Here is a 24,115-nt window from a genome sequence, read left to right as displayed (position 1 = left end):
ATGACAAATTCCGGCAGCACCTAAGGATGACTGTACATAGAAGAAAAATTGTGCGTGCGTGCGCACACACCCCACGGCCCCAACCTGCCTCCCAAAACAGAAGTCAAGTCAGGTGAATATTCAGAGGACACAGACACGCTGTTTTCTGTCTTCACTGGGGGCCAAACCAGAGGGGATGGGCCTTTCGAAGCAAGAGGGATTTAGGGTAGAATAATAGTAATGATAATAATGGTATTTGTTAAGCACTTACTATGTGCCAAGCACTGTTCTAAGCACTGAAAAGTCAATCCACCCCAGGTGGGACTCGAACCCACAATCCCTGGCTTAGGAGGCCAATACCTTATCCATTAGGCCACTGGGGCGCAAGATGGAAGAAGGAAATAATTTGCCGACTACGCTAGAACTAACTTTCAAGGGAACCGGTGGATTCCTGTCTCCGAGGAACAGGTTAGAAATGATTGTAACGGGAGTCAGAGGGATGGATGAGATGGATATTGTGACAACTCAAGGAAACTGATCTGACGGGACATCTCCAAGACGGTACGGGAAGCAGCATGTTGTAGTGGATAGAGCGCGGGCCTGGGGGTCAGAAGGTCATGGGTTCGAATCCCGACTCCACCACTTGTCTGCTGTGTGACCTTGGGCAAGTCACTTCACTTCTCTGGGCCTCAGTTACCTCATCTGTACAAAATGGGGATTAAGAGAGTGAGCCCAAGGTAGGACAGGGACTGTGTCCAACTTGATTAACTTGTATCTACCCCAGTGCTTAGAAGCACTGGGGTAGATACATAGTAAATCACATAGTACATCACATCCCTTCCTTCCTCTCCCCCTCATCCCCCTCTCCATCCCCCGCGTCTTACCTCCTTCCCTTCCCCACAGCACCTGTATATATGTATATATGTTTGTACATATTTATTATTCTATTTATTTATTTATTTTACTTGTACCTATCTATTCTATTTATTTTATTTTGTTAGTATGTTTGGTTTTTTTCTCTGTCTCCCCCTTCTAGACTGTGAGCCCACTGTTGGGTAGGGACTGTCTCTATGTGTTGCCAATTTGTACTTCCCAAGCGCTTAGTACAGTGCTCTGCACATAGTAAGCGCTCAATAAATACGATTGATTGATTGATTGATTGATCACATAGCACATAGTAAATCACATAGCACATAGTAAGCACCTAACAAGCACCGTAATTATTATTATTAAGAGGCCTTTCCTGACAAACCATTTCATTTTCTCCCACTCCTTGCACTTGGATTTGCACCCTGTATTCACTCCTCCCTCGGCCCCAGAGCACTCAACGTACCTATCTATAATTTATTTATTTATATTAATGCCTGAATCCCCATCTAGACTGTAAGCTCATTGTGGGCAGGGACCATATCTACCAACTCTGCTGTCCAGCGCTTAGAACAGTGCTTGGCACATAGTAAGCGCTTAACAAATACCAACATTATGATCACCCTCCTAAGCATTTAGTCCAGTGTTCTGCACACAGTGAGCACTGTACGATTGATTAATTGGTCTGACAGTTCTTCAAGAGGTTAGTGTCTGTGGCAAATGGCAGGGATGGGGGGTGTTTGACATGGAAGGGGGGGACGGGGGGTGGAAGAGGGGGACGGGGACAGGGCACAGGAGGTGCTGAAGCTTTCCGTATGAATGAATGAGGAGCCCAGTCCCAGTCAGAGGCAAGAATTTAAAACTGCTGTAGTGGCTGAATGCTGAGTAGGAGCAGGAACCCCGTGGCTCAGCCAACTCACCCCCCAACCACCACCGTGAGCTGGAACCCTCGATTTCCTGGCTCTGGGCTAACTCTGATCCCTCCTCTAGTAATGTGGAGTCCCAGATGGAGCAGAGGGAGGGGAAGTGGGAAGGGAGAGTAGGGGACAGCTCTGTTCAGAATGAGTGAGTTCATGTAGGATGGGGAAGTTGGACTGGGGGATGGCCTTCAGCAAAAATGTGTGTGTGTATACGTGTGTGTGTGTATTATGTGTCTTAGTCATGGCAGAGACCATTCAACGTCAGCAAATTCTTCTCCAGCCTGATGACAGCGAGAGAGCTTCCTGTGACCTTGAGAGCTAAAAGGGGGGTCTCAGGGGTGTGTGTGGGGGGGTGCCTGCATGCAGGACTCCACATCCCAAAAGGAACACTGGCTCCCATTGGGAGCCCGGCAGAGTAGAGCAATAAAACCCCTGTAAGGACACCACCACCTCTCTGGGTCACTCAGATGGCCAATGGCCAGCTCCTGACTGCCTGGCCAGACCGAGGAAGGGAGGGAGGAATTTCCAGCCTGGGGTTGGCGGGAAGGAATTTCCGTAAGCCGGAATGGTCTGCAGCCAACCTAACCAGGGTCAGGGCTGAAATCAACCCGGGGCAGGCTCCTCTGAGCCTGACTAGAAGGCAGATTTGTTAATCAGGGATGAGAGGACTCAACTTTGTCAGGGCCTAACTGTGGCGAGAGGCAGTGGGACATCGCTATTTGCCACTCCCTGACTCCCTGACTAGCATTCCGGTCTCCTTCTGGGAAATGGCCCACCTCAGCCACTGGGACTTTCCCTCACTTTCTCAAATGATTCCAGGTTTCTGGCTGGAGCCAGCAGGACTTTCTACTAGTGAGGTCCACCCAATCTGCCTGCTCTCCTCCCATGCTCTCCCTCAAGCCCACCTCCTCCATGCTAGCCCAATTTACCCTCCTGTACCTCCTGCACCCGAACTGCCCCCTCCCATCGCCCAGCTTTTCCCTGAATAATCTCTCTGTGCTCCTATCCACCCTCTTCCCCACAACCCCACTTAAACCACAGATCAAGGCCACCTCCTCCGGGAAGTTCTCGGTTATTCACTCCATCCCAGTTTCCAATATGCAGACTCCATCCGTGACTCACTCCCAATCCTCAACTCATCACCGCTATGACCTGGTCATTCTGTCCATTTGGTTGGGGATTGTCTGGGTGCCTGTCCTATTTCCCCTAACAGCTTGGAAGTTTCTGGAAGGCAGGAGGGCAGGGCATCATTCCCAGTGGATGCTCTGGAAGGATTTGTTGTCTGGCTGCTACTATGTTTGTGGATTTATTTTTGGAAACTTTGGTCCAGTTGTGTTTAGTTCATCCCCAAGCAATGTCCTCAAGTCTCCGCATTCCCCAAGGCTGTACTTTCTAGCCCTGGCTTTCCAGGGAATACTTGACTCCCTGGGGACAGCTGTCACTTTTTCCTGGGACTCTTCCTGGTGTTCTCTGATTCAGGCAGAGCTAGGAGGGGGTGGATTCCATTTGATAAAGAGTTTGGGGGGGTGGAAATTCTCTCCTAGGGCCTGGGGAAGGGCGCCTCCACACCCATCTTCAGCCCCCTCCTGTGTTATCCCTCCCAGATAGTGACTCTGTCTGGGAGGGTGGGGACCCTCATGAGAAGCAGTGTTGCCTAGTGAAAAGCGCATAGGCTTAGGAGTCAGAGGTCTTGGGTTCTAATCACAGCTCTGCCGCATCTGCTGTGTGACCTTGGGCAAGTCGTTTAAGTTCTCCGTGCCTCACTTACCTCATCTGCAAAATGGGGATTCAAAATCTGTTCTCCCTCCTACTTACTCTGTGAGCCTCATGTGGGACCTGATTATCCTGCATCTGACCCAGTGCTTAATACCTAATAAGTGCTTAACAATTTTATTAGTCAGTCAATCGTATTTGTTGAGTGTCTACTGTCTGCAGAGCACCGTACTAAGCACTTGGGAGAGTACAGTGTAACAATACACGGACATATTCCCTGCCCATAAGGAGCTTACGGTCTAAAGGGGGAGACAGACATTATAATTATTATCTTTATTATTATCATTAGTCACAATTCAGCACCTCATCCAGCACTCCTGACACACACACCCCCCCCCAACACACACACTTCCCTTCCTCTCTTTGCCACTGCTCTCCAGGTTTTCCTCATATCCCAGCGCCAGGGGCTCAAACACACATGTGGCAGGCTCTGAAGTCATCGGTCTTCTCCCTTTCCCGGCAGCCCCTTCCGACCAGCCTCCACAGCTGCAGGAGTTCATGTCAGGGTTGAACTCTCACACAGTAACCTCTGGGGTCAGCGGGAAGGAGTCAAGAGAGCTGAGAATTGAGAAGAGCAAGACCAGCCATCAGCCTCAACAGGCTCTGGTGCCAGGCGGGGCACTGGCCCGCCGGAGAGCCGCCCTGGGCATCGAGGCACAAGGAGGGAGGAGGGTCTGATTGGGAAAACACTTGGAAAAGAGTCACATTAACCCAGGCTTCAAAAACAAATGAGGTCATGAAGCTCTGGGTCCCAGGAGCATGGTGTAGAGAGGGCCAGAGGGCCTTAGAGAAGGTCTGGGTACGTGGATTTTGGCATCTTTCCTCCAGGCCACCCGCCCGTGGGGAGCCAAACAGGGCAGGGCCGAAGGCATGGCTAGTGTGGCAATGGCCACAGGGTAAGAATAATAATAATAATAATGTTGGTATTTGTTAAGCACTTACTATGTGCAAAGCACTGTTCTAAGCACTGGGGTAGATACAAGGTAATCAGGTTGTCCCATGTGGGGCTCACAGTCTTTATCCCCGTTTTACAGATGAGGGAACTGAGGCCCAGAGAAGTTAAGTGACTTGCCCAAGGTCACACAGCTGACAAGTGGAGGAGCTGGGATTTGAACCCACGACCTCTTGACTCCAAAGCCTGTGCTCTTTCCACTGAGCCACGCTGCTTCTGGATGGATGGAGAGAGCCAGTGGGGCTGGTGAGGAACAGGAAAGGGGACTTTTGAAATGCAGTGTCAATTGAAAACATTTTAAAATGACCCCAATCCCAGGGATGAAGGTCCCAGTCCAGGAGTTAAGGACTGGAATGAAGAGGCTAAGCACAGGTCAAGGAATAGGGAATAATGACAATTGTTGTATTTGTTACGTGCTTACTATATACTAAGCACTGGGGTAGATGCAATGCGATCAGATCAGACACAGTCCCACATGGGGCTCACAATCTTAGGGAAAAGGAGAGCTGGTATTGAATCCCCATTTCACAGATGAGGTAACTGAAGCAGAGAGAAGTTAAGTGACTTGCCCATTGTCACACAGCAGGCAAGTGGCTGAGTCAGGTTAGACCCCAGGGCCTTCTGATTTTATCAGGTGCTCTTTCCAGTAAATCACACTGCTTTTCTACCATAGCTCCACCTAAGCAGAGTCCTAGAATAATAATAATAACTATGGTACTTGTTAAGCGCTTACTATGTGCCAAGCACTGTTCTCAGCGCTGGGGTAGATACAAGGTCATCAGGTTGTCCCCCGTGGGGTTCACAATCTTAATCCCCATTTTACAGATTAGGGAACTGAGGCACAGAGAAATTACGTGGCTTGCCTAAGGTCACACAGCAGACAAGTGGCAGAGCCGGAATTAGAACCCATGACCTCTGACTTTCAAGCCCGTGCTCTTTCCACTAAGCCATGCTGCTTCTAGAGCTGGAGAGCAGACAGGGCCCTGGCATAGAGATAGGGGATTTTGCAGGACCTCCTGATACAATGTACCCTCTGTGGGTGGGGGGCCGAGGGGAATAGGACAGACCCAGGACAATTATCCCTGTCACTGCAACGTCATCAAGCTTGAATCTTGGGAAACTATGGTGTCTTTAATAATAATAATAATGATGGCATTTGTTAAGCACTTACTATGTGCCAAGCACTGTTCTAAGCACTGGGGGAGATACAAGGTCAGCAGGTTGTCCCACGTGGGGCTCACAGTCTTAATCCGCATTTTACAGATGAGGTAATTGAGGCGCAGAGAAGTTAAATGACTTGCCCAAAGTCACACAGCTGATAAGTGGCAGAGGGGGGATTAGAACCCACAACCTCTGCCTCCTAGGCCTGTGCTCTGTCCACTAGGCCACGCTGCTTCTTTAAGCCTCCTTCCCCACCAGACCTGAGATGGTCTTGTAGCCTCCAGCCTCTCCCCACTCCAGGGATTCCGACCCCTGCGGCAGAAGCGGCGAAAATCTGATTTATGAATCTTCGGTGTTCTCCCCAAGCTGGCTCCGTCCAGCCCATTTGCTATCAGCTTTCGCTGCCCCCGCAGCACATCTTCTTCACTCCAGCTGGCCTTCCGGTAGCCGTAGCCTTTTATTTTAGGGAATCTCTCTCTTGTCTCTGACCCTTTGCCTACTCTCTTTCTTTCTCCTCCTCGCCATCCCCTTCCCTCCCTTATAGCCCAGGAAGCCCACCACGATTCACTCCACCTGGTTCTCCAGCCCACTAATAATAACGATAATTGTGGTATTTGTTAAGCACTTACTATGTGCCACGCACTGTACTAAGTGCTAGAGTGGATACCAGCAAATCGGGTTGGACACAGTCCCCGTCCCACTCGGGGCTCGCAGTCTGAATCTTCATTTTACAGATGAGGTAACTGAGGCTCAGAGGAGTGAAGTGACTTGTCCAAGGTCACGCAGCAGACAAGTGGCGGAGCTGGGATTAGAACCCATGACCTTCTGACTCAGCCCTGTCTGTCACCCACTCCTTCCCCTCAACTCATCCCTGTTCCCTGAGGGCCTGCATGTGGATGGCCCCTGATGACCTCTTGCCTCATCCAGCAGATTAGGAGCTCCCCAAGGACAGAGACCACATCTGTACTGTCACATGGATTTCCAAGCACCTGGTTTCGGGGGCTTTTCCCCTCTGTGGGATTTCAGTTCAGATTTGTGATTCACTGGCTGATCACACTGAAGACCTCCAGGGAGCTTCTGACAGCTCAGCAGGATTGTAGCAGCAGTGTTCTGGAACCCTTAGGTTGTTGATTAAATTCTGGTTTGAAGGACTTCACAGTTTTTTTTTTTATTGAGAGGGCCACTGGACTGGAGTGAAAGTTAGGGACATGGAGGGGCAAGTTAGGAGATGATGAATGGTCCATTCATTCATTCATTCAATTGTATTTATTGAGCGCTAACTGTGTGCAGAGCACTGTACTAAGCGCTTGGGAAGTACAAGTTGGCAATATATAGAGACGGTCCCTACCCAACAGCGGGCTTACAGTCTAGAAGGGGGAGACAGACAATAAAACATATTAACAAAATAAAATAAATATAATAAATATGCACAAATAAAATAAATTAACAGAGTAATAAATACGTACAAACATATATACATGTGCTGTGGGGAGGGGAAGGAGGTAAAGCGGGGGGATGGGGAGGAGGGAGAGAGGAAGGAGGGGGCTCAGTCTAGGAAGGCCTCCTGGAGGAGGTGAGCTCTCAGTAGGGCTTCGAAGGGAGGAAGAGAGCTAGCTTGGCGGATGTGCGGAGGGAGGGCATTCCGGGCCAGGGGGAGGACGTGGGCCGGGGGGCGACATGCGGGACAGACTGTGAGCCCACCTTTTAGACTGTGAGCCCACTGTTGGGTAGGGACTGTCTCTATATGTTGCCAATTTGTACTTCCCAAGCGCTTAGTACAGTGCTCTGCACATAGTAAGCGCTCAATAAATACGATTGATGATGATGATGATGACAGGCGAGAATGTCCATCCCCGTCCGTACCCACCCATTCCCAACCAAGAGGACGGGTGTCAATCAATTGTATTTATCAAGTGCTTACTGTGTGCAGAGTTATATTGTACTCGACTATTGCATATTGTATATTGAAGCAACGTGGCCTAGCAGAAAGAGCATGGGCCCGGGAGTCTCTCTTCCTCCCTTCAAAGCCCTACTGAGAGCTCACCTCCTCCAGGAGGCCTTCCCAGATTGAGCCCCCTCCTTCCTCTCCCCCTACTCCCCCTCCCCATCCCCCCACCTTACCTCCTTCCCCTCCCCACAGCACCTGTATATATGTATGTACATATTTATAACTCTATTTTTTTTACTTGTACATATTTATTCTATTTATTTTATTTGGTTTATATGTTTTGTTTTGTTGTCTGTCTCCCCCTTCTAGACTGTGAGCCTGCTGTTGGGTAGGGACCGTCTCTATATGTTGCCAACTTGTACTTCCCAAGCGCTTAGTACAGTGCTCTGCACACAGTAAGCGCTCAATACACACGATTGAATGAATGAATGAATGAGTCAGAGGATCTGGGTTTTAATTCTGGCTCTGCAACATCTGCTGAGGTGCTTTCTCTGTGCCTCAGTTCCTTCATCTGCAGAATGGGGATTCAATATCTGTTCTTCCTCCTACTTAGACTGTGAGTCCCATGTGGAACCCAATTATTTTATATCTACCACAGCACTTAGTACAGTGCTTGATGCATAGTAAGTGTTTAACAAATACCTCATTTATTTATTATTTATAAAAGAATCAGTAGATATGTTCCCTGCCCACAAGGAGGTCAGAGTCCAGAGGTGTGCAGGAGGGCAACGGGCATGTATTTCCTCCAAGCATCCTGTTGCCATGGAGGCAGAACCCTGAGCTGAATGGACGCAGGATCTGATCCGGGAATGGCAGGGGCCGATTTTCTAGGGAGACACATAAATCCGCAGGGTTGAACAAAGAAAATCTCAACTGGAAATCATCCCCAATCTGTCTCAACCCAAACCCTCCCTCTCCAATACAGCTGGATGAATATCCACAATACCTGCAAGGATGGAGATCCCCATGGGTAAGGGCCAGTTCCTTCCCAATACCCCCTCCCTTTCTGCTGTCCCCCTCACAGTCTCCGGCACCTATAGGGCTCATTGGCCCAGGGCCACATCCCTGACCCTAAAAGACTTGGGGTGGGGAGGCCCTGTTATCAGCAGGCTAGGCTCAGCCTCCCCTGGAGGAAACTAGCTTTAAGCTGGAGGGATCTTTTAGCTGCGGTGGAAAAAGACGATATCTGCCAGAAACACGCCAAGTTCTTCAGGTAGTTTAGGTTCCAGGCCCTATTGTGGCAGTTTTGGTCCTTTCCTCACAAGTGGGATCTCAGCCAGCAAGTATAGCATGTGCCACAGGCATGCTCCTTCCGAGAAATCACAATTTCTCGTTGCTTCAGGGGGTGGATTAGATTATAAAACAGGTTGTAGGCTGTAAACTCCTCACCAGATTGTAAACTCCTCCAGGGTAGGGAACGGGTCTACCAACTCTGTTGTATTGTACTCTCCCAGGTGCTTATTAGTTCATTGCTCTGCGTACAGTCAGAGCTTCGTAACTACCACTGGAGAAGCAACGTGGCCTAGTGGCTATAGCACAGGCCTGAGAGTCAGAAGGACCTGGGTTCTAATCTCTACTCCACCCCTTGTCTGCTGTGTGACCTTGGGCATGTCGTTGAACTTCTCTGTGCCTCAGTTACCTCATCTGTAAAACTGATAATGGTATTTGTTAAGCACTTACTCTGTGCCAAGCACTGTTCTAAGCACTGGGGGAGATACAAGGTCATCAGGTTGTCCCTCGTGGGGCTCACAGACTTAGTCCCCATTTTACAGATGAGGTAACTGAGGCACAGAAAATGTAAGTGACTTGCCCGAAGTCACACAGCTGGTAAGTGGTGGAGCCGGGATTAGATCTCATGATCTCTGATTCCCACGACCGTGCTCTTGCCACTAGGCCATGCTGCTTCTTTAAGACTGTGGGCCCCAGGTGGGACAGGAACTCTGTCCAACTTGATTAACTTGTATTTACCCCAGCGCTCAGTACAGTGCCTGGCACAGAGTACATGCTTAACAAATACCAGTTATTAGAATTATTATTATTACCACTGATTGATTGGGGCCTAGGCATGAGTTGATAAGGGCGCTCAGATCCTCTCTGTCATCAGTACATCACCATCCCTCACCATCTCCTCTGTGGCAACAAGCGCTTAGTACAATGGACTGCACACAGTAAGCACTCAATAGCTACCAGTGATTGAGTGGGGAAGGAGGGGAGAGGTGTGTGTATGGGACAACAGGGTTTGGAAATCACCTCTCTCGCTAGGAGGGGCTGCTTCAACTTCCCCCGCTTAGACCTCTCTCAGGATAATAATAATAATAATAGTGTTGGTATTTGTAAAGCGCTTACTATGTGCAAAGCACTATTCTAAGTGCTGGGGGGATACACAGTGGGGCTCACAGGCTTCATCCCCATTTTACAGATGAGGTAACTGAGGCACAGAGAAGTGAAGTGACTTGCCCAAGGTCACACAGCAGGGAAGTGGCAGAGCCGGGATTAGAGCCCACGGCCTCTGACTCCCAAGCCTGGGCTCTTTCCACTGAGCCACGCTGCTTCTCTAGGATCAGCTTGGATGTGAGAGGGGAGAGTCGCAGGAGTGGCAGAGGACCTTCCCAGCAGGTAATGTAGAGGCTTCCTCTCCACTTCAACCTTTCCCCTACTGGGCCCAGCAGCGGGAGTGGCACATCTGGCTCCAAAAGACCTCTCGCATGAGGATGCCCGAGCCCAGCCAGGTGAGTCTCGGGGCTGCCTGGGCCTGCCAGGGAACTCCGCCAGTCTAGAAGACATGCCGGGGCTGGGTCGATGACATGCCCCTGGGGATGAGCTGAATGTCCAGTCTGTCTGTTCGCTGGGGAACCAGAACTGAGTGAAGGGGAGGGGAACAGGAGAAGGGGGCAGGGGCAGGAAGGAGGAAATACAAGCTTGTCTTCCCAGGATGTCTGGAACCTGGAGTTTTTGGTCCCTGAGCTCTTAGGGGCTTAAGACTTTCTTGTCTTCCAGGAAGATGGGGTAGCTGCCAGAGAGGCAGGAATCTTCTTTGAAGCTGGAAACCAGAGCCTCTCCCTCCCCGTGTCCCGGGGCTCAGGACACACCCCCGTACCAATAATCCCGTCCTTATGTAAATCCAAGCACACAGCAGTCTGTCTGCGGGGTATAAAAGGAGTGATTGCACTCTCTCCGCACAAGGCGCCTTCGCCTGAACTTTTCACGGGAGCCGGAGCCAGAGCCAGAGAACCAGAACCAGAACCAGAACCAGAGCCGGAGTCAAGGGCAGAAGTGGAACTGGAGCCAGAGCTCTGGACTTTCTTCCTTCTTGTTCCCTCTCTCGTTTCCTCTTGTACAGAAAGCCACTGGAGGATGCAGCAGGCCGGTGCCATGAGGGTCGTCCTGATGCTGTGCCTGGCCACCGTGGTGCTTGTGAGTGGCGAGGCCTGGGGTTTTCCCGTCGAGGGCAGGGGCGTCCCAGCGAAGAAGAAATTCGCCTCCTGGGATGAGGTGAACGTCATCGCCCATGGTCTGCTGCAGCTGGGCCACGGGCTCAAGGAGCACGTGGACAAGACCAAGGGACAGGTTAAGGACATCTACTCCCAGCTCACCGCCCACAGCAGCTCCTTCGCCGACCTGCTGCGTCGGGCCCAGGCCATCCAGGAGGAGGGAGAGCTGCTGCGGAACAAACTGCGGGACCTGGAGGACCGGGACGGCCGGCTCTTCAACCTCTCGGAAGGCATGAAGGGGAAGCTGGAGGAGGTCGGCGGGGAGGAGGAGGCCATGGAGAAGAGGCTGCGGAAGATAGAGGGGAAGATGCGGCAGGTGCTTCAGGCTCGTCTTCCAGAGGGCGGGAAGGACAGTGCTGTTGGGACTCTGCAGGTACAAGCAAGATTCCCCACTCTCCCAAGGTCCTTCTCTGTTCCTCTTCCACCTCCTGTGGCACTCTCTCTCTCTCTCTCTCTCCCTCCCTCCCTTCCAATTCCCAATTGGTTTCCTGCTTTATCCTCAGGCCCCTCAGCATTTGGAATAAACTGGATGATTCCAGCTCCTGGCCTTTCTCTTGAAATAGGCCAAAAAAGGAAAAAGAGAAAAAGCCATCGGATTCAGTCATCTCCCTGCGTTATCTCCCACTGCTCCCCAAACCCCTGCTCTTGACTCCTCTGGCCCCTGCAGGAAGTCTCTTTCTCTTTAAGACTCCAACCACATTCCAGTATGTTTGTAATCTCTGGACTCCCAGGTACACTCCCTACTGGGGACAGCTGACTGGCTCCTGGGCAAGATCCACTCCACCTGACCTCTGTCCACTGTCTACTGGGCTCCACTCCACACACTCCCCCCACCCCTCTCCAGGGTGCTCCAGCCTGAGCTATTCTTAGAAGGAGGAAGTCCTCCCTCCAGGTGTCCTGGCAGGCCCAGTGTGATGTCAGACCCAAACTCCACGTCCTGCATGCAGGGCCAGGGGCACTGGGCAGCTGGCAGAGACTGGGCTGGGTAGCAGGGAGATGGTGGAGGCTGGGCTACAGGATGTCACCCTGCTGAAACCTGGCAGAGGGCTCATGCCCCCTTTCCTTTGTCAGGCCCAGATAAGAGAGCAGAACGGCAGGATTGAGGACCTTTTCCGGAAGATCACTCAGCAGCAGCAGCAGCTGGACAAGCAAAACCTGAAAATTAAAAACCTGCAGAGCAAAGTAAGTGACCGACTGGTGTCCTGGGGGTGTCACTTGCCTTTCAGGACACAGTAGTGGGGCAAGCAGAGGCATAGATCCCTTTCCCCGCTTCCCTGCCTCAGCTCCACCTAGAGAGCCCAAGCAAAGACCCCCGCGTCCCACTCTGAGCACCACTCTGGCTGCGGGTTTCCTTTTTGTTCCCCAGGAACAGGGGGGCTACAGTCTTGCCCTGCCCTCACTCCTCTGCCTCTCATGCCACCTCCTCCCCTTCACTGACACAAGTGGTGGGAGTTCCCACAGGCATCCTCCTGCCCATGGCTCCATCGTAGCCTGAACAAAGTCAGGAAAGATGCCCCCCCCACCCCCCACCCCCCACCACAGGTCAGTTTGCTGGCTCCACTGCAGCTGAAGGACAACAAGACCCAGAGCCCAAAATGGAGGCAGAGCCCCAGGAAAACAGCCAGGCATGCCGGCCCCAGCCACAACGCCAGCAGAGAACCACCCCAGCCGCAGGGTAAGACAGTGTGCAGTCAGCAGCTGGGTCCCTCCCAGATATGCTAATGTTCCTGGGACTCCCGTTTAGGTTGGATTTCTTAGGAAATAATCCTCACACACTTACAGTGTGAGTGTGAGTGGTCTCCTCACACTCAGGGGTAACTCCCTCTCCTGTCAGATTAATCCCCTCAGGTAACGGAGTAAAGAAAAGAGTTAAACTTGGCACTGGGGAAAGGCAGGGTCTGGAAAGGTGGGTGGGGGGGGGGGTGTTTAGAGAAGAGACTGGGAAGAGGAGACAAGAAACCATGGACCCCCTTTTCAACCACCTTAAGGTTCGAAGGAGTGAAGGACAGGGGATGATTTCAAGACTGTGAGCCCGTTGTCGGGTAGGGAGCGTCTCTATATGTTGCCGACTTGTACTTCCCGGGCTCTTAGTACAGTGCTCGGCACACAGTAAGCGCTCAATAAATACGACTGAATGAATGAATGAATCATTGGTGTCTGCAGCCGTGCAGCAGGATCTTGCTTTGCTACCTGAGATTTGATGCTTCCCAGTTGCCCCACCAGGCTTTCTGGACACCGGCCCCCAGGCTCCTTCCTAATTAGAAAAACTGAGGCGGAATCCTTCAAGGAAGCAGTAGAGGTCAATCATTCGATCCTTTTCCCTCTCCTCCTCCCCATCATCATCAATCGTATTTATTGAGCGCTTACTGTGTGCAGAGCACTGTACTAAGCGCTTGGGAAGTACAAATTGGCAACATATAGAGACAGTCCCTACCCAACAGTGGGCTCACAGTCACAGTCTCCCCATCCCCCCCGCCCTACCTCCTTCCCCTCCCCAAAGCACTTGTATATATATTTGTACAGATTTATTACTCTATTTATTTTACTTGTACATATTTACTATTCATTTTGTTAATGATGTGCATATAGCTTTAATTATATTTGTTCTGACAATTTTGACGCCTGTCTACATGTTTTGTTTTGCTGTCTGTCTCCCCCTTCTATACTGTGAGCCCGCTGTTGGGTAGGGACCGTCTCTATACGTTGCCGACTTGTACTTCCCAAGCGCTTAATACGGTGCTCTGCACACAGTAAGCGCTCAATAAATACGATTGAATAAGTGAATGAATTCAATCAACGGTATTTACTGAACACTGTACGAAGTGCTTGGGACTTGTACTTCCCAAGCACTTAGTACAGTGCTCTGCACACAGTAAGTGCTCAATAAATATGATTGAGAGTATAATACAACCGAGTTGGCAGACACAAAGGAGCCCTTCCCGCATCGAGCTCACAGTCTAGAACAGTGCTTTGTGCATAGTAAGCACTTAACAGATGCCTTCATCATTATTATTATTATTAGAGGGGGAGGTCCACGTGCACCTGTTCACCCAGAGAGGATCTCTATACGCAGCCCCAGAGGGACAGAAGGACACCCACAGTAAAGGGGATATAGCAGAGCAAGGGAACAGCTGTCCAGAATCACTGGGGAAGGAACAGTGGGGATCCCAGAATGTGAGAGACAGTCTAAGCTCCAGGAAGGTGCCAACATCTCTCCCATCCATATTCCCTTGGTTGACTCTTGGCTTCAGCTCTAATCAGGAATGGTTTTTTGTTGTTGTTTTTTGCCTCCCCTCCCATGCCCGAGGGCGGCAGCTGCTTAGACGGTAGCTCCCCAGGAGAACAGGCCGAACTGTAGCCTACTTTGTTTCAGAGTTTTCGGTCTCGAATCTATATTTTGGATTCATGCACAGGAAGAGCATCTTTCCTCTGTAAAGCTTAAAGTTAAGATTCAGGAAATTTCGCGGGATTTTGACTGTGTATCAGCGCATTTCAGACTGTTTCAAGTTATGGTTCACAGCAGGGCCATGTCAGAGGGTCCACAGGGCTGCTAGAGCCTGGCTTTGGAAACTATGATAAAATGCAGGGGGAGCGGGTGTTGGGGAAAGAATGAGGATGACAGAAGTTCCTCGGCGCATCTTTGATTCAGACCGCCTCTCCTTGTGGCTCAGGCAGCATAATAACGATAATTGTGGTATTTAAGTGCTATGTGTCAAGCACTGTACTAAACATTAGGTAGTGCAGACACACTCCCGATCCCACCCAGGGCTCATTCATTCATTCTATCGTATTTATTGAGCGCTTACTGTGTGCAGAGCATAGTCTTAGAGAAGCAGCGTGGCTCAGTGGAAAGCGCACGGGCTTTGGAGGCAGAGGTCATGGGTTCAAATCTCAGCTCCGGCAATTCTCAGCTGTGTGACTTTGGCCACGTCACTTAACTTCTCTGTGCCTCAGTTACCTCATCTGTAAAATGGGGATTAAGACTGTGAGCCCCCCGTGGGACAACCTTATCACCTTGTAACCTCCCCAGTGCTTAGAACAGTGCTTTGCACATAGTAAGCGCTTAATAAATGCCATTATTATTATTATTATTATTATTGGGAAGGAAGATGAAGCAGCAGGGCTCAGTGGAAAGAGCACGGGCTTTGGAGTCAGAGGTCATGGGTTCAAATCCTGGCTCCGCCAACTGTCAGCTGTGTGACTTTGGGCAAGTCACTTAACTTCTCTGTGCCTCAGTTACCTCATCTGTAAAATGGGGATGAAGACTGTGAGCCCCCCGTGGGACAACCTGACCACCTTGTATCCTCCCCAGCGCTTAGAACAGTGCTTTGCACATAGTAAGCGCTTAATAAATGCCATTAAAAAGAAAAGATGAGGAAACTAAGGCACAGAGAAGTCAAGTGACTTGCCCAAAGTCACACAGCAAGTAGGCAAGCAGTAAAGTCAAGAGTAAAACCCACATCTTCCGATTCCCGGTCTTGTGTTCTTTCCACTGGGCCATACTGCTTCTCTAAATTCACTCATAGAAAGTTTGGCCTGGTGGGCAGTGGCTTGATGTGGTGGCCTTTTCTCTTGGGACCCATGAGTCAAATCTCCTTAGTTGGGCTGGGGTTGCCCCACTGGAGAGAATCCTGGAATTCACTCTCTAGTGGTTTCCCTGCCCCTGTCTCCATCTGGCCTCTCTTCTAATTGAGCGCTTAGTACAGTGCTCTGCACACAGTAAGGGCTCAATAAGTACGATTGAATGAATCCCTCCCTGCTGGTCCCGAGAGCTGGAGATTTCCCACCAAGGGACAAGGGGCTCTGTGAGGGACCAGGCAGAGAAACCAACTACCTCATCTTGCCTACTCCTTTCGCCCATCTTCCCCAACTCAGTGAACAAAGAAGCAGTGAGTCACTCCCAGACTAAGGGCCCCATCTGCCTACAGCCACGGCAGGCACGTAGGCATGCACACACATACGTGTTGTTGCTTACAAACCTCTCACAGACCCGGCTCTCATTCCCACACACAGACGGACCTTTCTCTCTCACATACACCTCACTTTTTCCTCACTCTCTCACACACAAACTCCCGTATCTCATACCTCACACACACACAACCTCTTTCACATATCTCACACACCTCACTTTCTCACACAACCCCCCTCACACACATCTTACTTTCCCCCACTATCTTACATCTCTTACATATCTCACCACATACACACATTTCTCTTCCAAACACACACATTTCTCTCACACACTTCACTCTTTCATACATCCTACCAAGGTCAAACTTCCCCCCTCCCTCTCCACCCTCCCTTTTTGGAGTATGCCCTTGCGTTTCTCCTGCCTCTGACTGCTGGGACTATTTTTAGCTTTAGAGGTATGACCATAGGGCAGAGGTAAGAGCAGCAGGGAGGAAGGATACTTTCTGATGGCCTTGCTGGGTTCCAGACAGGCTGTTGACCCTGAACACTCTTTCAATCATTTGCCTAGATTCACAACATCTCTCCTTCACTCGCCCGCCTCTGTTACACTCCTTTTCCTGTTTTCCATCTAGCTTGCCTCACTCACACACATTGTCTTTCTCACATACAGCTTCTTCACATGTATCTTTCACACACTGCCTCTCTCACTGACACTTAAATGGCCTCTTTTCTCTCTCTCTCACACACACACACACAAACCATACACACACTTCCTCTCCATCTTTCATTCACACACCCACACTCTCTCTCACACACGCCGCATGGCTGCCATCCAACTAGGCAAAAGTTTAAGCTCTGACTAGTTGCAGGGGTGACATTCCTCAGTGCTTTTCCGACAAGAAAATGGAGCTGAACAATTAAGAAAGGCAGAGATATTGAGTAATACAGTGCTGACTGCCCAAAGAATTCCCGGGGTTGAATGGGGCAGATTCAGCACTACTATTATAACCCCCATTCTCTTCAGAGCACTAATGCCAAGAGCAGCCAAAGGAGGAGGAGGAGGGCATCACCTTGGCAAATGAATTCATTCTGGGCCCTTTCCCCATTCAGGAAGACTCTCTTACAGATATCCCCTTGCCCTTTCCCCTGTCCCCCATCCTCAAGGGCGTTCAGTAGGGGAAATTGTTCAGCTGGGGCAGGGCTCTGCTCCAGGATACCTGACTCCCGAAAACAGCCATTACCACTATCGGTCCATTTAGAGATTCAGAACCCCCCGCCCCACTCCCCTCACTCCCCCCATCCATTTTTCATCTCTTCCCCCGGCCCCTCAACCCGACAGCCCCACCATCAATGATCAATTCTGCTGGAATTTTTTAACTTTCCTTCACCAGTCCTGTGACTCTGCACCCAGAGACTGGGTCTTCTCTCCCAGGCTACACCTGAAGGGGCATTGGGGTTTAGTGAACCTCTCAGGAACCCATGCTGGGAAGCATATTCTTGCCTGTTGGACTTTGGGCAAGAGGAAAGAGGGGAAGGGGAGAGAGGCCTGCTGGCCGAAGGAATGGAGGAAGCAGGAATCAGCAGGAATAGCAGGGGGAAGGGGAGTAAGCTGAAACCACCCTGTGGTCCTGAGCTCTCTGCCCCGGGCTGTCCCCAGGACTCCCTCCCCAGCCCCACAGCTGGGAGCTTTACGTTCCATCAGTGGAGACCAGGCCAAGTAGGGAAAAGTTCAGAACTTTTCAGAGACAAATATTATGGTTGTAATAAAGGCCAGATTGGGGTTTGGCTCCAGGCCGCTGGGTAGCGGGGATTGGAGGAGAGGAAACTAGGGGAAAGTTGAGACGCCTGCGGAATGTCCTCTTTTAACTCGGGCCCCACTCCTCCCTCCCCTTCAAACCCAGGCTGTGACCTTTCCTCTACTTCAGGCTCTCCGGTGGAGGCCAGTGCGGGGAGAGGGAGGTTGGGGCCTAGGGGCAGGGGCCCACCATCTGCCCTTGTGCTGCTCCCCGCCCCCCACCCGAAGCCTAGAAGGCACTTCCTTCCCTCTCCCCCCCCACCCATCCATGTGCACCCTGCCTCCCCTCTCCCTTTTGAAATGTTTGAGATTACTTGGGATTCTCCGGCCCAAGATAGCCTGCTCGCCGGAGATTCCCTGATCTAAGCTAACTCACAGCTGCCACTGGCTTGTTTCCATCATTTTCCCTTGTCCTTCCTTCCACAGAACTGCCCCTGGACTGTCACCAACTCTTCCTGGAAGGGGAGCGCCAGAGCGGGGTATTCTGGATCCAACCTGCCAGCTCCCAGCCTTTCCTGGCAAACTGCGAGATGACTCCAGGTGAGACGCAGAGGGATTCCTGGGTAGGTGGGGACTTTCCCGGGAAGACTGGGGTTGGGTACTCCTTGCCAAGTGCCAGTTCAATCAATCAACTGTATTTGAGCGCTTACTGTGTGCAGAGCACTGTACTAAGCGCTTGGGAGAGCGCAGTCAATTTTGGGGCCTCATTTGCAAGCCAGACGGAATCTTTGCCTTTGGTTAAACAGGGTGGGTGGAGGTTCCTCTGGGTTGCGGTCCCAGTGACCAGGGATTTTTCTCTTGCAGAGGGCGGTTGGACAGTGATTCAGAGACGCCTGGATGGCTCCGTGGACTTTAACCAGCCCTGGGAGACCTACAAAACCGGCTTTGGTGACCCACATGGTGAGCGCTCTCTGGAGGAGATTCCTCCTCTCTGGCTTCCAGGATTCTCCCACCTCCATGCAGAGCAGGACATCCCTGGAAGCCTGGGATTGCTCCTGCTTCCTGGGATCACTAGGCCCAGCCCTTCCTGGCAGGCTAGCAGACAATCTAAGTAGTCCCAAACTGGGGGTAGGCCTGTATCTCTCTAATAATAATGATGATGATGTTGGCATTTATTAAGTGCTTACTATGTGCAAAGCACTGTTCTAGGCACTGGGGAGGTTACAAGGTGATCAGGTTGTCCCACGGGGGACTCACAGTCTTAATCCCCATTTTGCAGATGAGGGAACTGAGGCCCAGAGAAGTGAAGTGACTTGCCCAAAGTCACACAGCTGACAGTTGGTGGAGCCGGGATTTGAACCCATGACCTCTGACTCCAAAGCCCGGGCTCTTTCCACTGAGCCATGCTGCTTCTCTAATGTCCTCGGCCTCCTGGCCAGCACGTCGTTCCCTGCACTGGGACTGGGCATTGGGTTAAAATCCTTTCCATCAGGGCTCACCCACATTCAGATAATGGCATTTTTGTGCTCTGAGTCCTGGGGACACAGTCCCTGTCCCCAGTGGGGCTCACAGTCTAAGAGGTGTGAAGAAGAGGTCTCTTCTCCCAATTTTACAGATGTGTCCACCCTGATTAGCTTGGATCTACCCCAGCACTTAGTACATTGCCTGGCACACAGTAAGAGCCAAAAAAAAACCCATTTTTTTAAAAATGAGGAAACTGAGGCCCAGAGAAGTGAAGTGACTTTCCCCAGGCCAATTAGCAGAGCCAGAACTAGAACCTGGGTCTCTTGCTCCCCAGTTGCTTGCTCTGGCCCCTAGGCCACCGCTGTCTCATTCACACCTCCTCTAGTCCCCACTGGACTTCTAGCCTCCGATAGTGGCTATTCATTCATTCATTCAAGCGCATTTATTGAGCGCTTACTGTGTGCAGAGCACTGTACGAAGCGCTTGGGGAAGTACAATACAGCAATAGAGAGAATCCCTGCCCACAGCGAGCCCACAGTCTAGAGGGACACCCCCTCCCCCCCCACCCCGACACACCCTCGGCCCAACTCTGCTCACAGCCACCTCACGAGACCTCCTAGTCCGCAAGAAAGGTCCTAGTCTGTGGGCCCTCCTTGGGGCAAACCCAGAGCTGGGCTGGCATGGACCGTGGCATGACCTGTGTGCCCTGGCCTGAACCTGGGGAGAGGATGCTCAGTCCCCCAGTCCCACTGTAGCTAACCAAGGCTTTCCTATTCACAGGGGAATTCTGGCTGGGCCTGGAGAAGATGCACCACCTTGCACGGAGCTGGAGAAACTACCTCTCCGTCCAGCTGCAGGACTGGGAAGGGAACTTCTACTCTGCCCAGTTCCCCTTCCGCCTAGGTGGAGAGGACACAGCCTACAGCCTGCAACTGCTGGAGCTTGGGAGTGGAGAGGCAGAGCTGGCCCTTGGGGACAGTCAGCCTCTCCCCTTCTCCACCTGGGATAAGGACCACGATCTCCAAGCTGCTCTGAACTGTGCTAAGCATCTCTCGGGTGAGTGTGATCACGGGGTCAGGATAGCCCCCACCCCACCCCACCTCCAGCCCTGGCCTCAACCCACCCCTGGCTCCACTCCAGTGCTAACCTCCCCCCACCCTAGCGCCAGCCTCAGTGCTGGCCTTAGCTCCTTCTCCACCCGCAGCCTTGCCCTGCACTTCAGATCCCCAAGGTCCCATAAACCAGGGCCAAACCCTGCCCGCTGGGCCTTGGGCCCTGACTTCATCCTTGCCTCCTCTCTCCAGGAGGGTGGTGGTTCAGCACCTGTGGCCATTCCAACCTCAACGGGAAGTACTTCCTCTCCATCCCCCGGCAACGGCACCAAAGGAAAAAGGGCATCTTTTGGAAGGCGTGGCGGGGACGCTACTACCCACTCCGGGCCACCACCATGCGGATTCGGCCCTCTGAGCCCACAGCTTCCTCCTAGGTCAGCCCTGTCGGCTTACCGCCCGGGGCTGGGACAGCCCAGGGAGGAGCCAAGGCCGGGGAGGGGAAGAGCGGCTCTGGGGTTTCCAGCAGAGAAATGCCTCTTGTGGCACTAACATTTGTAACTCTAAGAGGCAAAGAGAGAACTTTCCTCTGATTGCAATCCCACGGGACTCCCAATTTGGAACTCCTCCCTTCCCTGTGTTGGGACTCCCGGGGGCTCAAGAAACGCCCCGGGAGAGGATGGTCCATCCGGCTCCTGGCCTGCTAGGAGGAAAGAAGAACAGGAGGAACCAGTTACCTCCAGAACGGTCGCCCTGGGGTGTCTTGGAGCGGATGTCAGTTAGTCTCTGCCCATTCTGGATGCCTCTGGACTCTCACCGCGGAGCAGTGCAGAAGTCAGCTAAAGTCACTGATGGCCCTATCGATACTATCCTCTCCCCCACCTCCCACTCTCTGATCCAGACTCAGTGGCGTGGGCATGGATTCCGCCTGCTCTCTCAAACACTGCTATTCATGGGGTGTCCTTTCATGGAGTCCTGCTGGGCCAGTGAGCTCGGTGACCTCTCTGGGCTCACAGCCTGGGGATACCACCTGGTTTCTTAAAGAGAGAGGGTCTGGATGCTATATCCATCGCTGGTTCTCTCTCTCTTCTTCTCCACCCCCACTATGTATGTTATGGGGACGTTTCTGGAAACCAAATGAAAGGCGGTGAGGTGGTTGAGAGGAAAGTCTTGCTTGGAGCCAGGAGAAGGCTCAGGTGTATCGGGACCAGTCAGACCTCTGGGAAAACCTGGGACCTGAGCTCCGGTACTGATCAAGCATCTACCAGCGGCTCCAGGTGGCTTTCCTGGAGACGGCCGGCACTTTCCTCAGCTTCCTTCAGTCATATTGACTGGGCTGGGAGGGCAGGGGTTGGGGGGCGGTTCTGGGATGGGGACTGGAGGGCTTATTGAGAGGCCTTGTCCAATGGCTGTTTATTTAAGCTTGGTGCTGAGGTCATGGTAATTTATAAATAGCTGCTTTGTTAAAAGTCTCGCTCAGTTTTTGTAGTACGTCTAGCTTTGTCACTATTTTTGTACTAAATGCCAGGGCTCCTTTGGAGTCTTCTCATAATAAAAGAAATAAAGACAAAACTGCAGGGCTCTGGATGCTCTCAGAACCACCTGGTCAGACCTCAGTTGACACCTCTGCTCCTTCTCAATCCTGGTCCTCCTCATTTATGGTCTTTATTAAGCACTCACTTCATGCCAAGACTTTTTTTTATGGTATTTGTTAAGCACTTACTATGTGCCAGGCCCTATACTAAGCACTGGGGTTGTTGTTGTCTTACGCTGTCGAGTTGTGTCTGACCCATAGTGACGCCATAGGCACATCTCTCCCAGAAGGTCCCATTTCCATCTGCAGTCGTTCTGGTAGCGTATCCATAGAGTTTTCTCGGTAAAAGTACGGAAGTGGTTTACCACTGCCTCCTTCCGCGCAGTAAATGAGTCTCCGCCCTTGACTCTCTCCCATGCTGCCCAGCACAGGCGAGTTTTGACCTGTAGCAGATAGATGAATAGACATGATCTCTGTCCTCAAGGAGCTTACAAACTAGCATGTACGTGTGCCTTAAAAGATCAGTTTGTGCCCAACAGTTCCTGCCGTTATTATGCTCACGAAAGAGAACGTCCTTTAATCTGGAGGTACTGTTGCCTGGCCCTGTTTCGGCCTCAACTTCTTAGACTCATGATTCACAAGTCAGCGCTTAGAACAGTGCTTGGCACATAGTGAGCGCTTAACAAATACCATTATTATGATGATGACGATGATGATGCCCACTTCAAAAGACCCCCTCCCCACTGTTTTGTTGTCTGTCTCCCCCTTATAGACCGTGAGCCCGTCGTTGGGTAGGGATTGTCTCTATCTGTTGCCGAATTGTACCGTCCGAGCGCTATCCTCCACATCCAACAGAAGCTCTGACGACTCAAACGCCGATCTTCTCGCCACATCTTGTTATGAGAAGCGGCGTGGCTCGGTGGAAAGAGCCCGGGCTTTGGAGTCAGAGATCATGAGTTCAAAACCCGGCTCCGCCAATTGTCAGCTGTGTGACTTTGGGCAAGTCACTTCACTTCTCTGGGCCTCAGTTCCCTCATCTGCAAAAATGGGGATTAAGACTGTGAGCCCCCCCGTGGGACCACCTGATCACCTTGTAACCTCCCCAGCGCTTAGAACAGTGCTTTGCACATAGTAAGCGCTTAATAAATGCCATTATTATCTTGTATCATCATCATCATCAATCGTATTTATTGAGCGCTTACTGTGTGCAGAGCACTGTACTAAGCGCTTGGGAAGTACAAGTTGGCAACATATAGAGACAGTCCCTACCCAACAGTGGGCTCACAGTCTAAAAGTGCTTAGAACAGCACGTGGCACATAGTAAGCGCTTAACAAATACCATTATTATTATTAGTAGTAGTACAGTGTTCTGCACACAGCAGGCACTCAATAAATATGACTGAATGAAAGTCACTTAACTTCTCTGTGCCTCAGTTCCCTCATCTGCAAAATGGGGGCTCAATACCTGTTCTCCCTCCAACTTAGACTGTGAGCCCCATGTGGGCTCCGATTATCTTATATCTAACCCTGTGTTCAGTACAGTGCGTGGCACATGGTAAGTGTTTAACAAATACACTGTTATTATTATTATTATTGTTTCTATTATTGTTATTACAATACCAAGTACTTGAGCGAGGACAACTCTAATAAGACATGTTCCTTGTCCTTAGGGAGCTTACAATTTAATGGGGGGGACAAGAACCAATCGTTTCCAAATAGTGAAAGCAGGAGGAAGAAGGAGTAGATGGCAGGATGAAGAACAAAATGTATCAGAATGAAATAGCTGGGTAATGAGTGGAATGTAAGAATCCATATTTCAGAAAGATATACCTGTATATGTACATGAGAGTAAAATCTGAAAGTGCTAAGAATAAGGGTCAGAGTGATATGACTGGCGTGAGAGGCCTTCCCAGACTGAGACCCCTTTTTCCTCTCCTCCTCCCCATCTTCCACTATTGGGTAGGGACCGTCTCTATATGTTGCCAACTTGTACTTCCCAAGCGCTTAGTACAGTGCTCTGCACCCAGTAAGCGCTCAATAAATACAATTGAATGAATGAATCCGTCCAGCCCTACCGCCTTCCCCTCCCCACAGCACCTGTATATATGTTTGTACAGATTTATTACTCTATTTATTTGACTTGGACATATTTACTATTCTATTTACTTTGTTAATGATGTGCATTTAGCTTTAATTCTATTTATTCTGATGACTTTCATTCATTCATTCATTCAATCGTATTTATTGAGCGCTGACTCTGTGCAGAGCACTATACTAAGCGCTTGGGAAGTACAAGTTGGCAACATATAGAGACGGTCCCTACCCAACGGC

The 24,115-nt window shown here is 51.0% G+C and overlaps 1 protein-coding gene and 1 non-coding gene across 2 annotated transcripts; one reads left to right on the top strand and one right to left on the bottom strand.

Annotated features, from left to right (window-relative positions):
• Positions 1 to 289: 289 nt before the first annotated feature.
• On the bottom strand, positions 290 to 362 carry TRNAR-CCU. The gene has a single exon. It is a non-coding gene; the product is annotated as a tRNA-Arg (tRNA).
• Positions 363 to 10,830: 10,468 nt separating this feature from the next.
• ANGPTL4 (angiopoietin like 4) lies at positions 10,831 to 21,561 on the top strand. Its single transcript, XM_038740033.1, has 7 exons — positions 10,831 to 11,464; positions 12,163 to 12,273; positions 12,634 to 12,766; positions 18,224 to 18,337; positions 18,602 to 18,697; positions 19,982 to 20,257; positions 20,506 to 21,561. The coding sequence occupies exons 1-7, from the start codon at positions 10,955 to 10,957 to the stop codon at positions 20,685 to 20,687; spliced, it is 1,422 nt and encodes a 473-aa protein (XP_038595961.1). The 5' UTR covers positions 10,831 to 10,954; the 3' UTR covers positions 20,688 to 21,561.
• Positions 21,562 to 24,115: the final 2,554 nt, after the last annotated feature.

Source organism: Tachyglossus aculeatus, chromosome X1 (assembly GCF_015852505.1).
Source record: "Tachyglossus aculeatus isolate mTacAcu1 chromosome X1, mTacAcu1.pri, whole genome shotgun sequence".
Taxonomy (NCBI): domain Eukaryota; kingdom Metazoa; phylum Chordata; class Mammalia; order Monotremata; family Tachyglossidae; genus Tachyglossus; species Tachyglossus aculeatus.
Note: the sequence above shows the minus strand (reverse complement) of the source record. Positions and strands in the feature narration are given on the sequence as shown.

Bases quoted from the DNA above. Each gene is read 5' to 3' on its own strand.
- ANGPTL4 (XM_038740033.1), top strand. From the start codon at position 10,955: ATGCAGCAGGCCGGTGCCATGAGGGTCGTCCTGATGCTGTGCCTGGCC. The intron at 12,767-18,223 runs GTAAGACAGTGT...TTCCTTCCACAG, and splicing joins AGAACCACCCCAGCCGCAGG to AACTGCCCCTGGACTGTCAC. The intron at 18,338-18,601 runs GTGAGACGCAGA...TTTCTCTTGCAG, and splicing joins AAACTGCGAGATGACTCCAG to AGGGCGGTTGGACAGTGATT.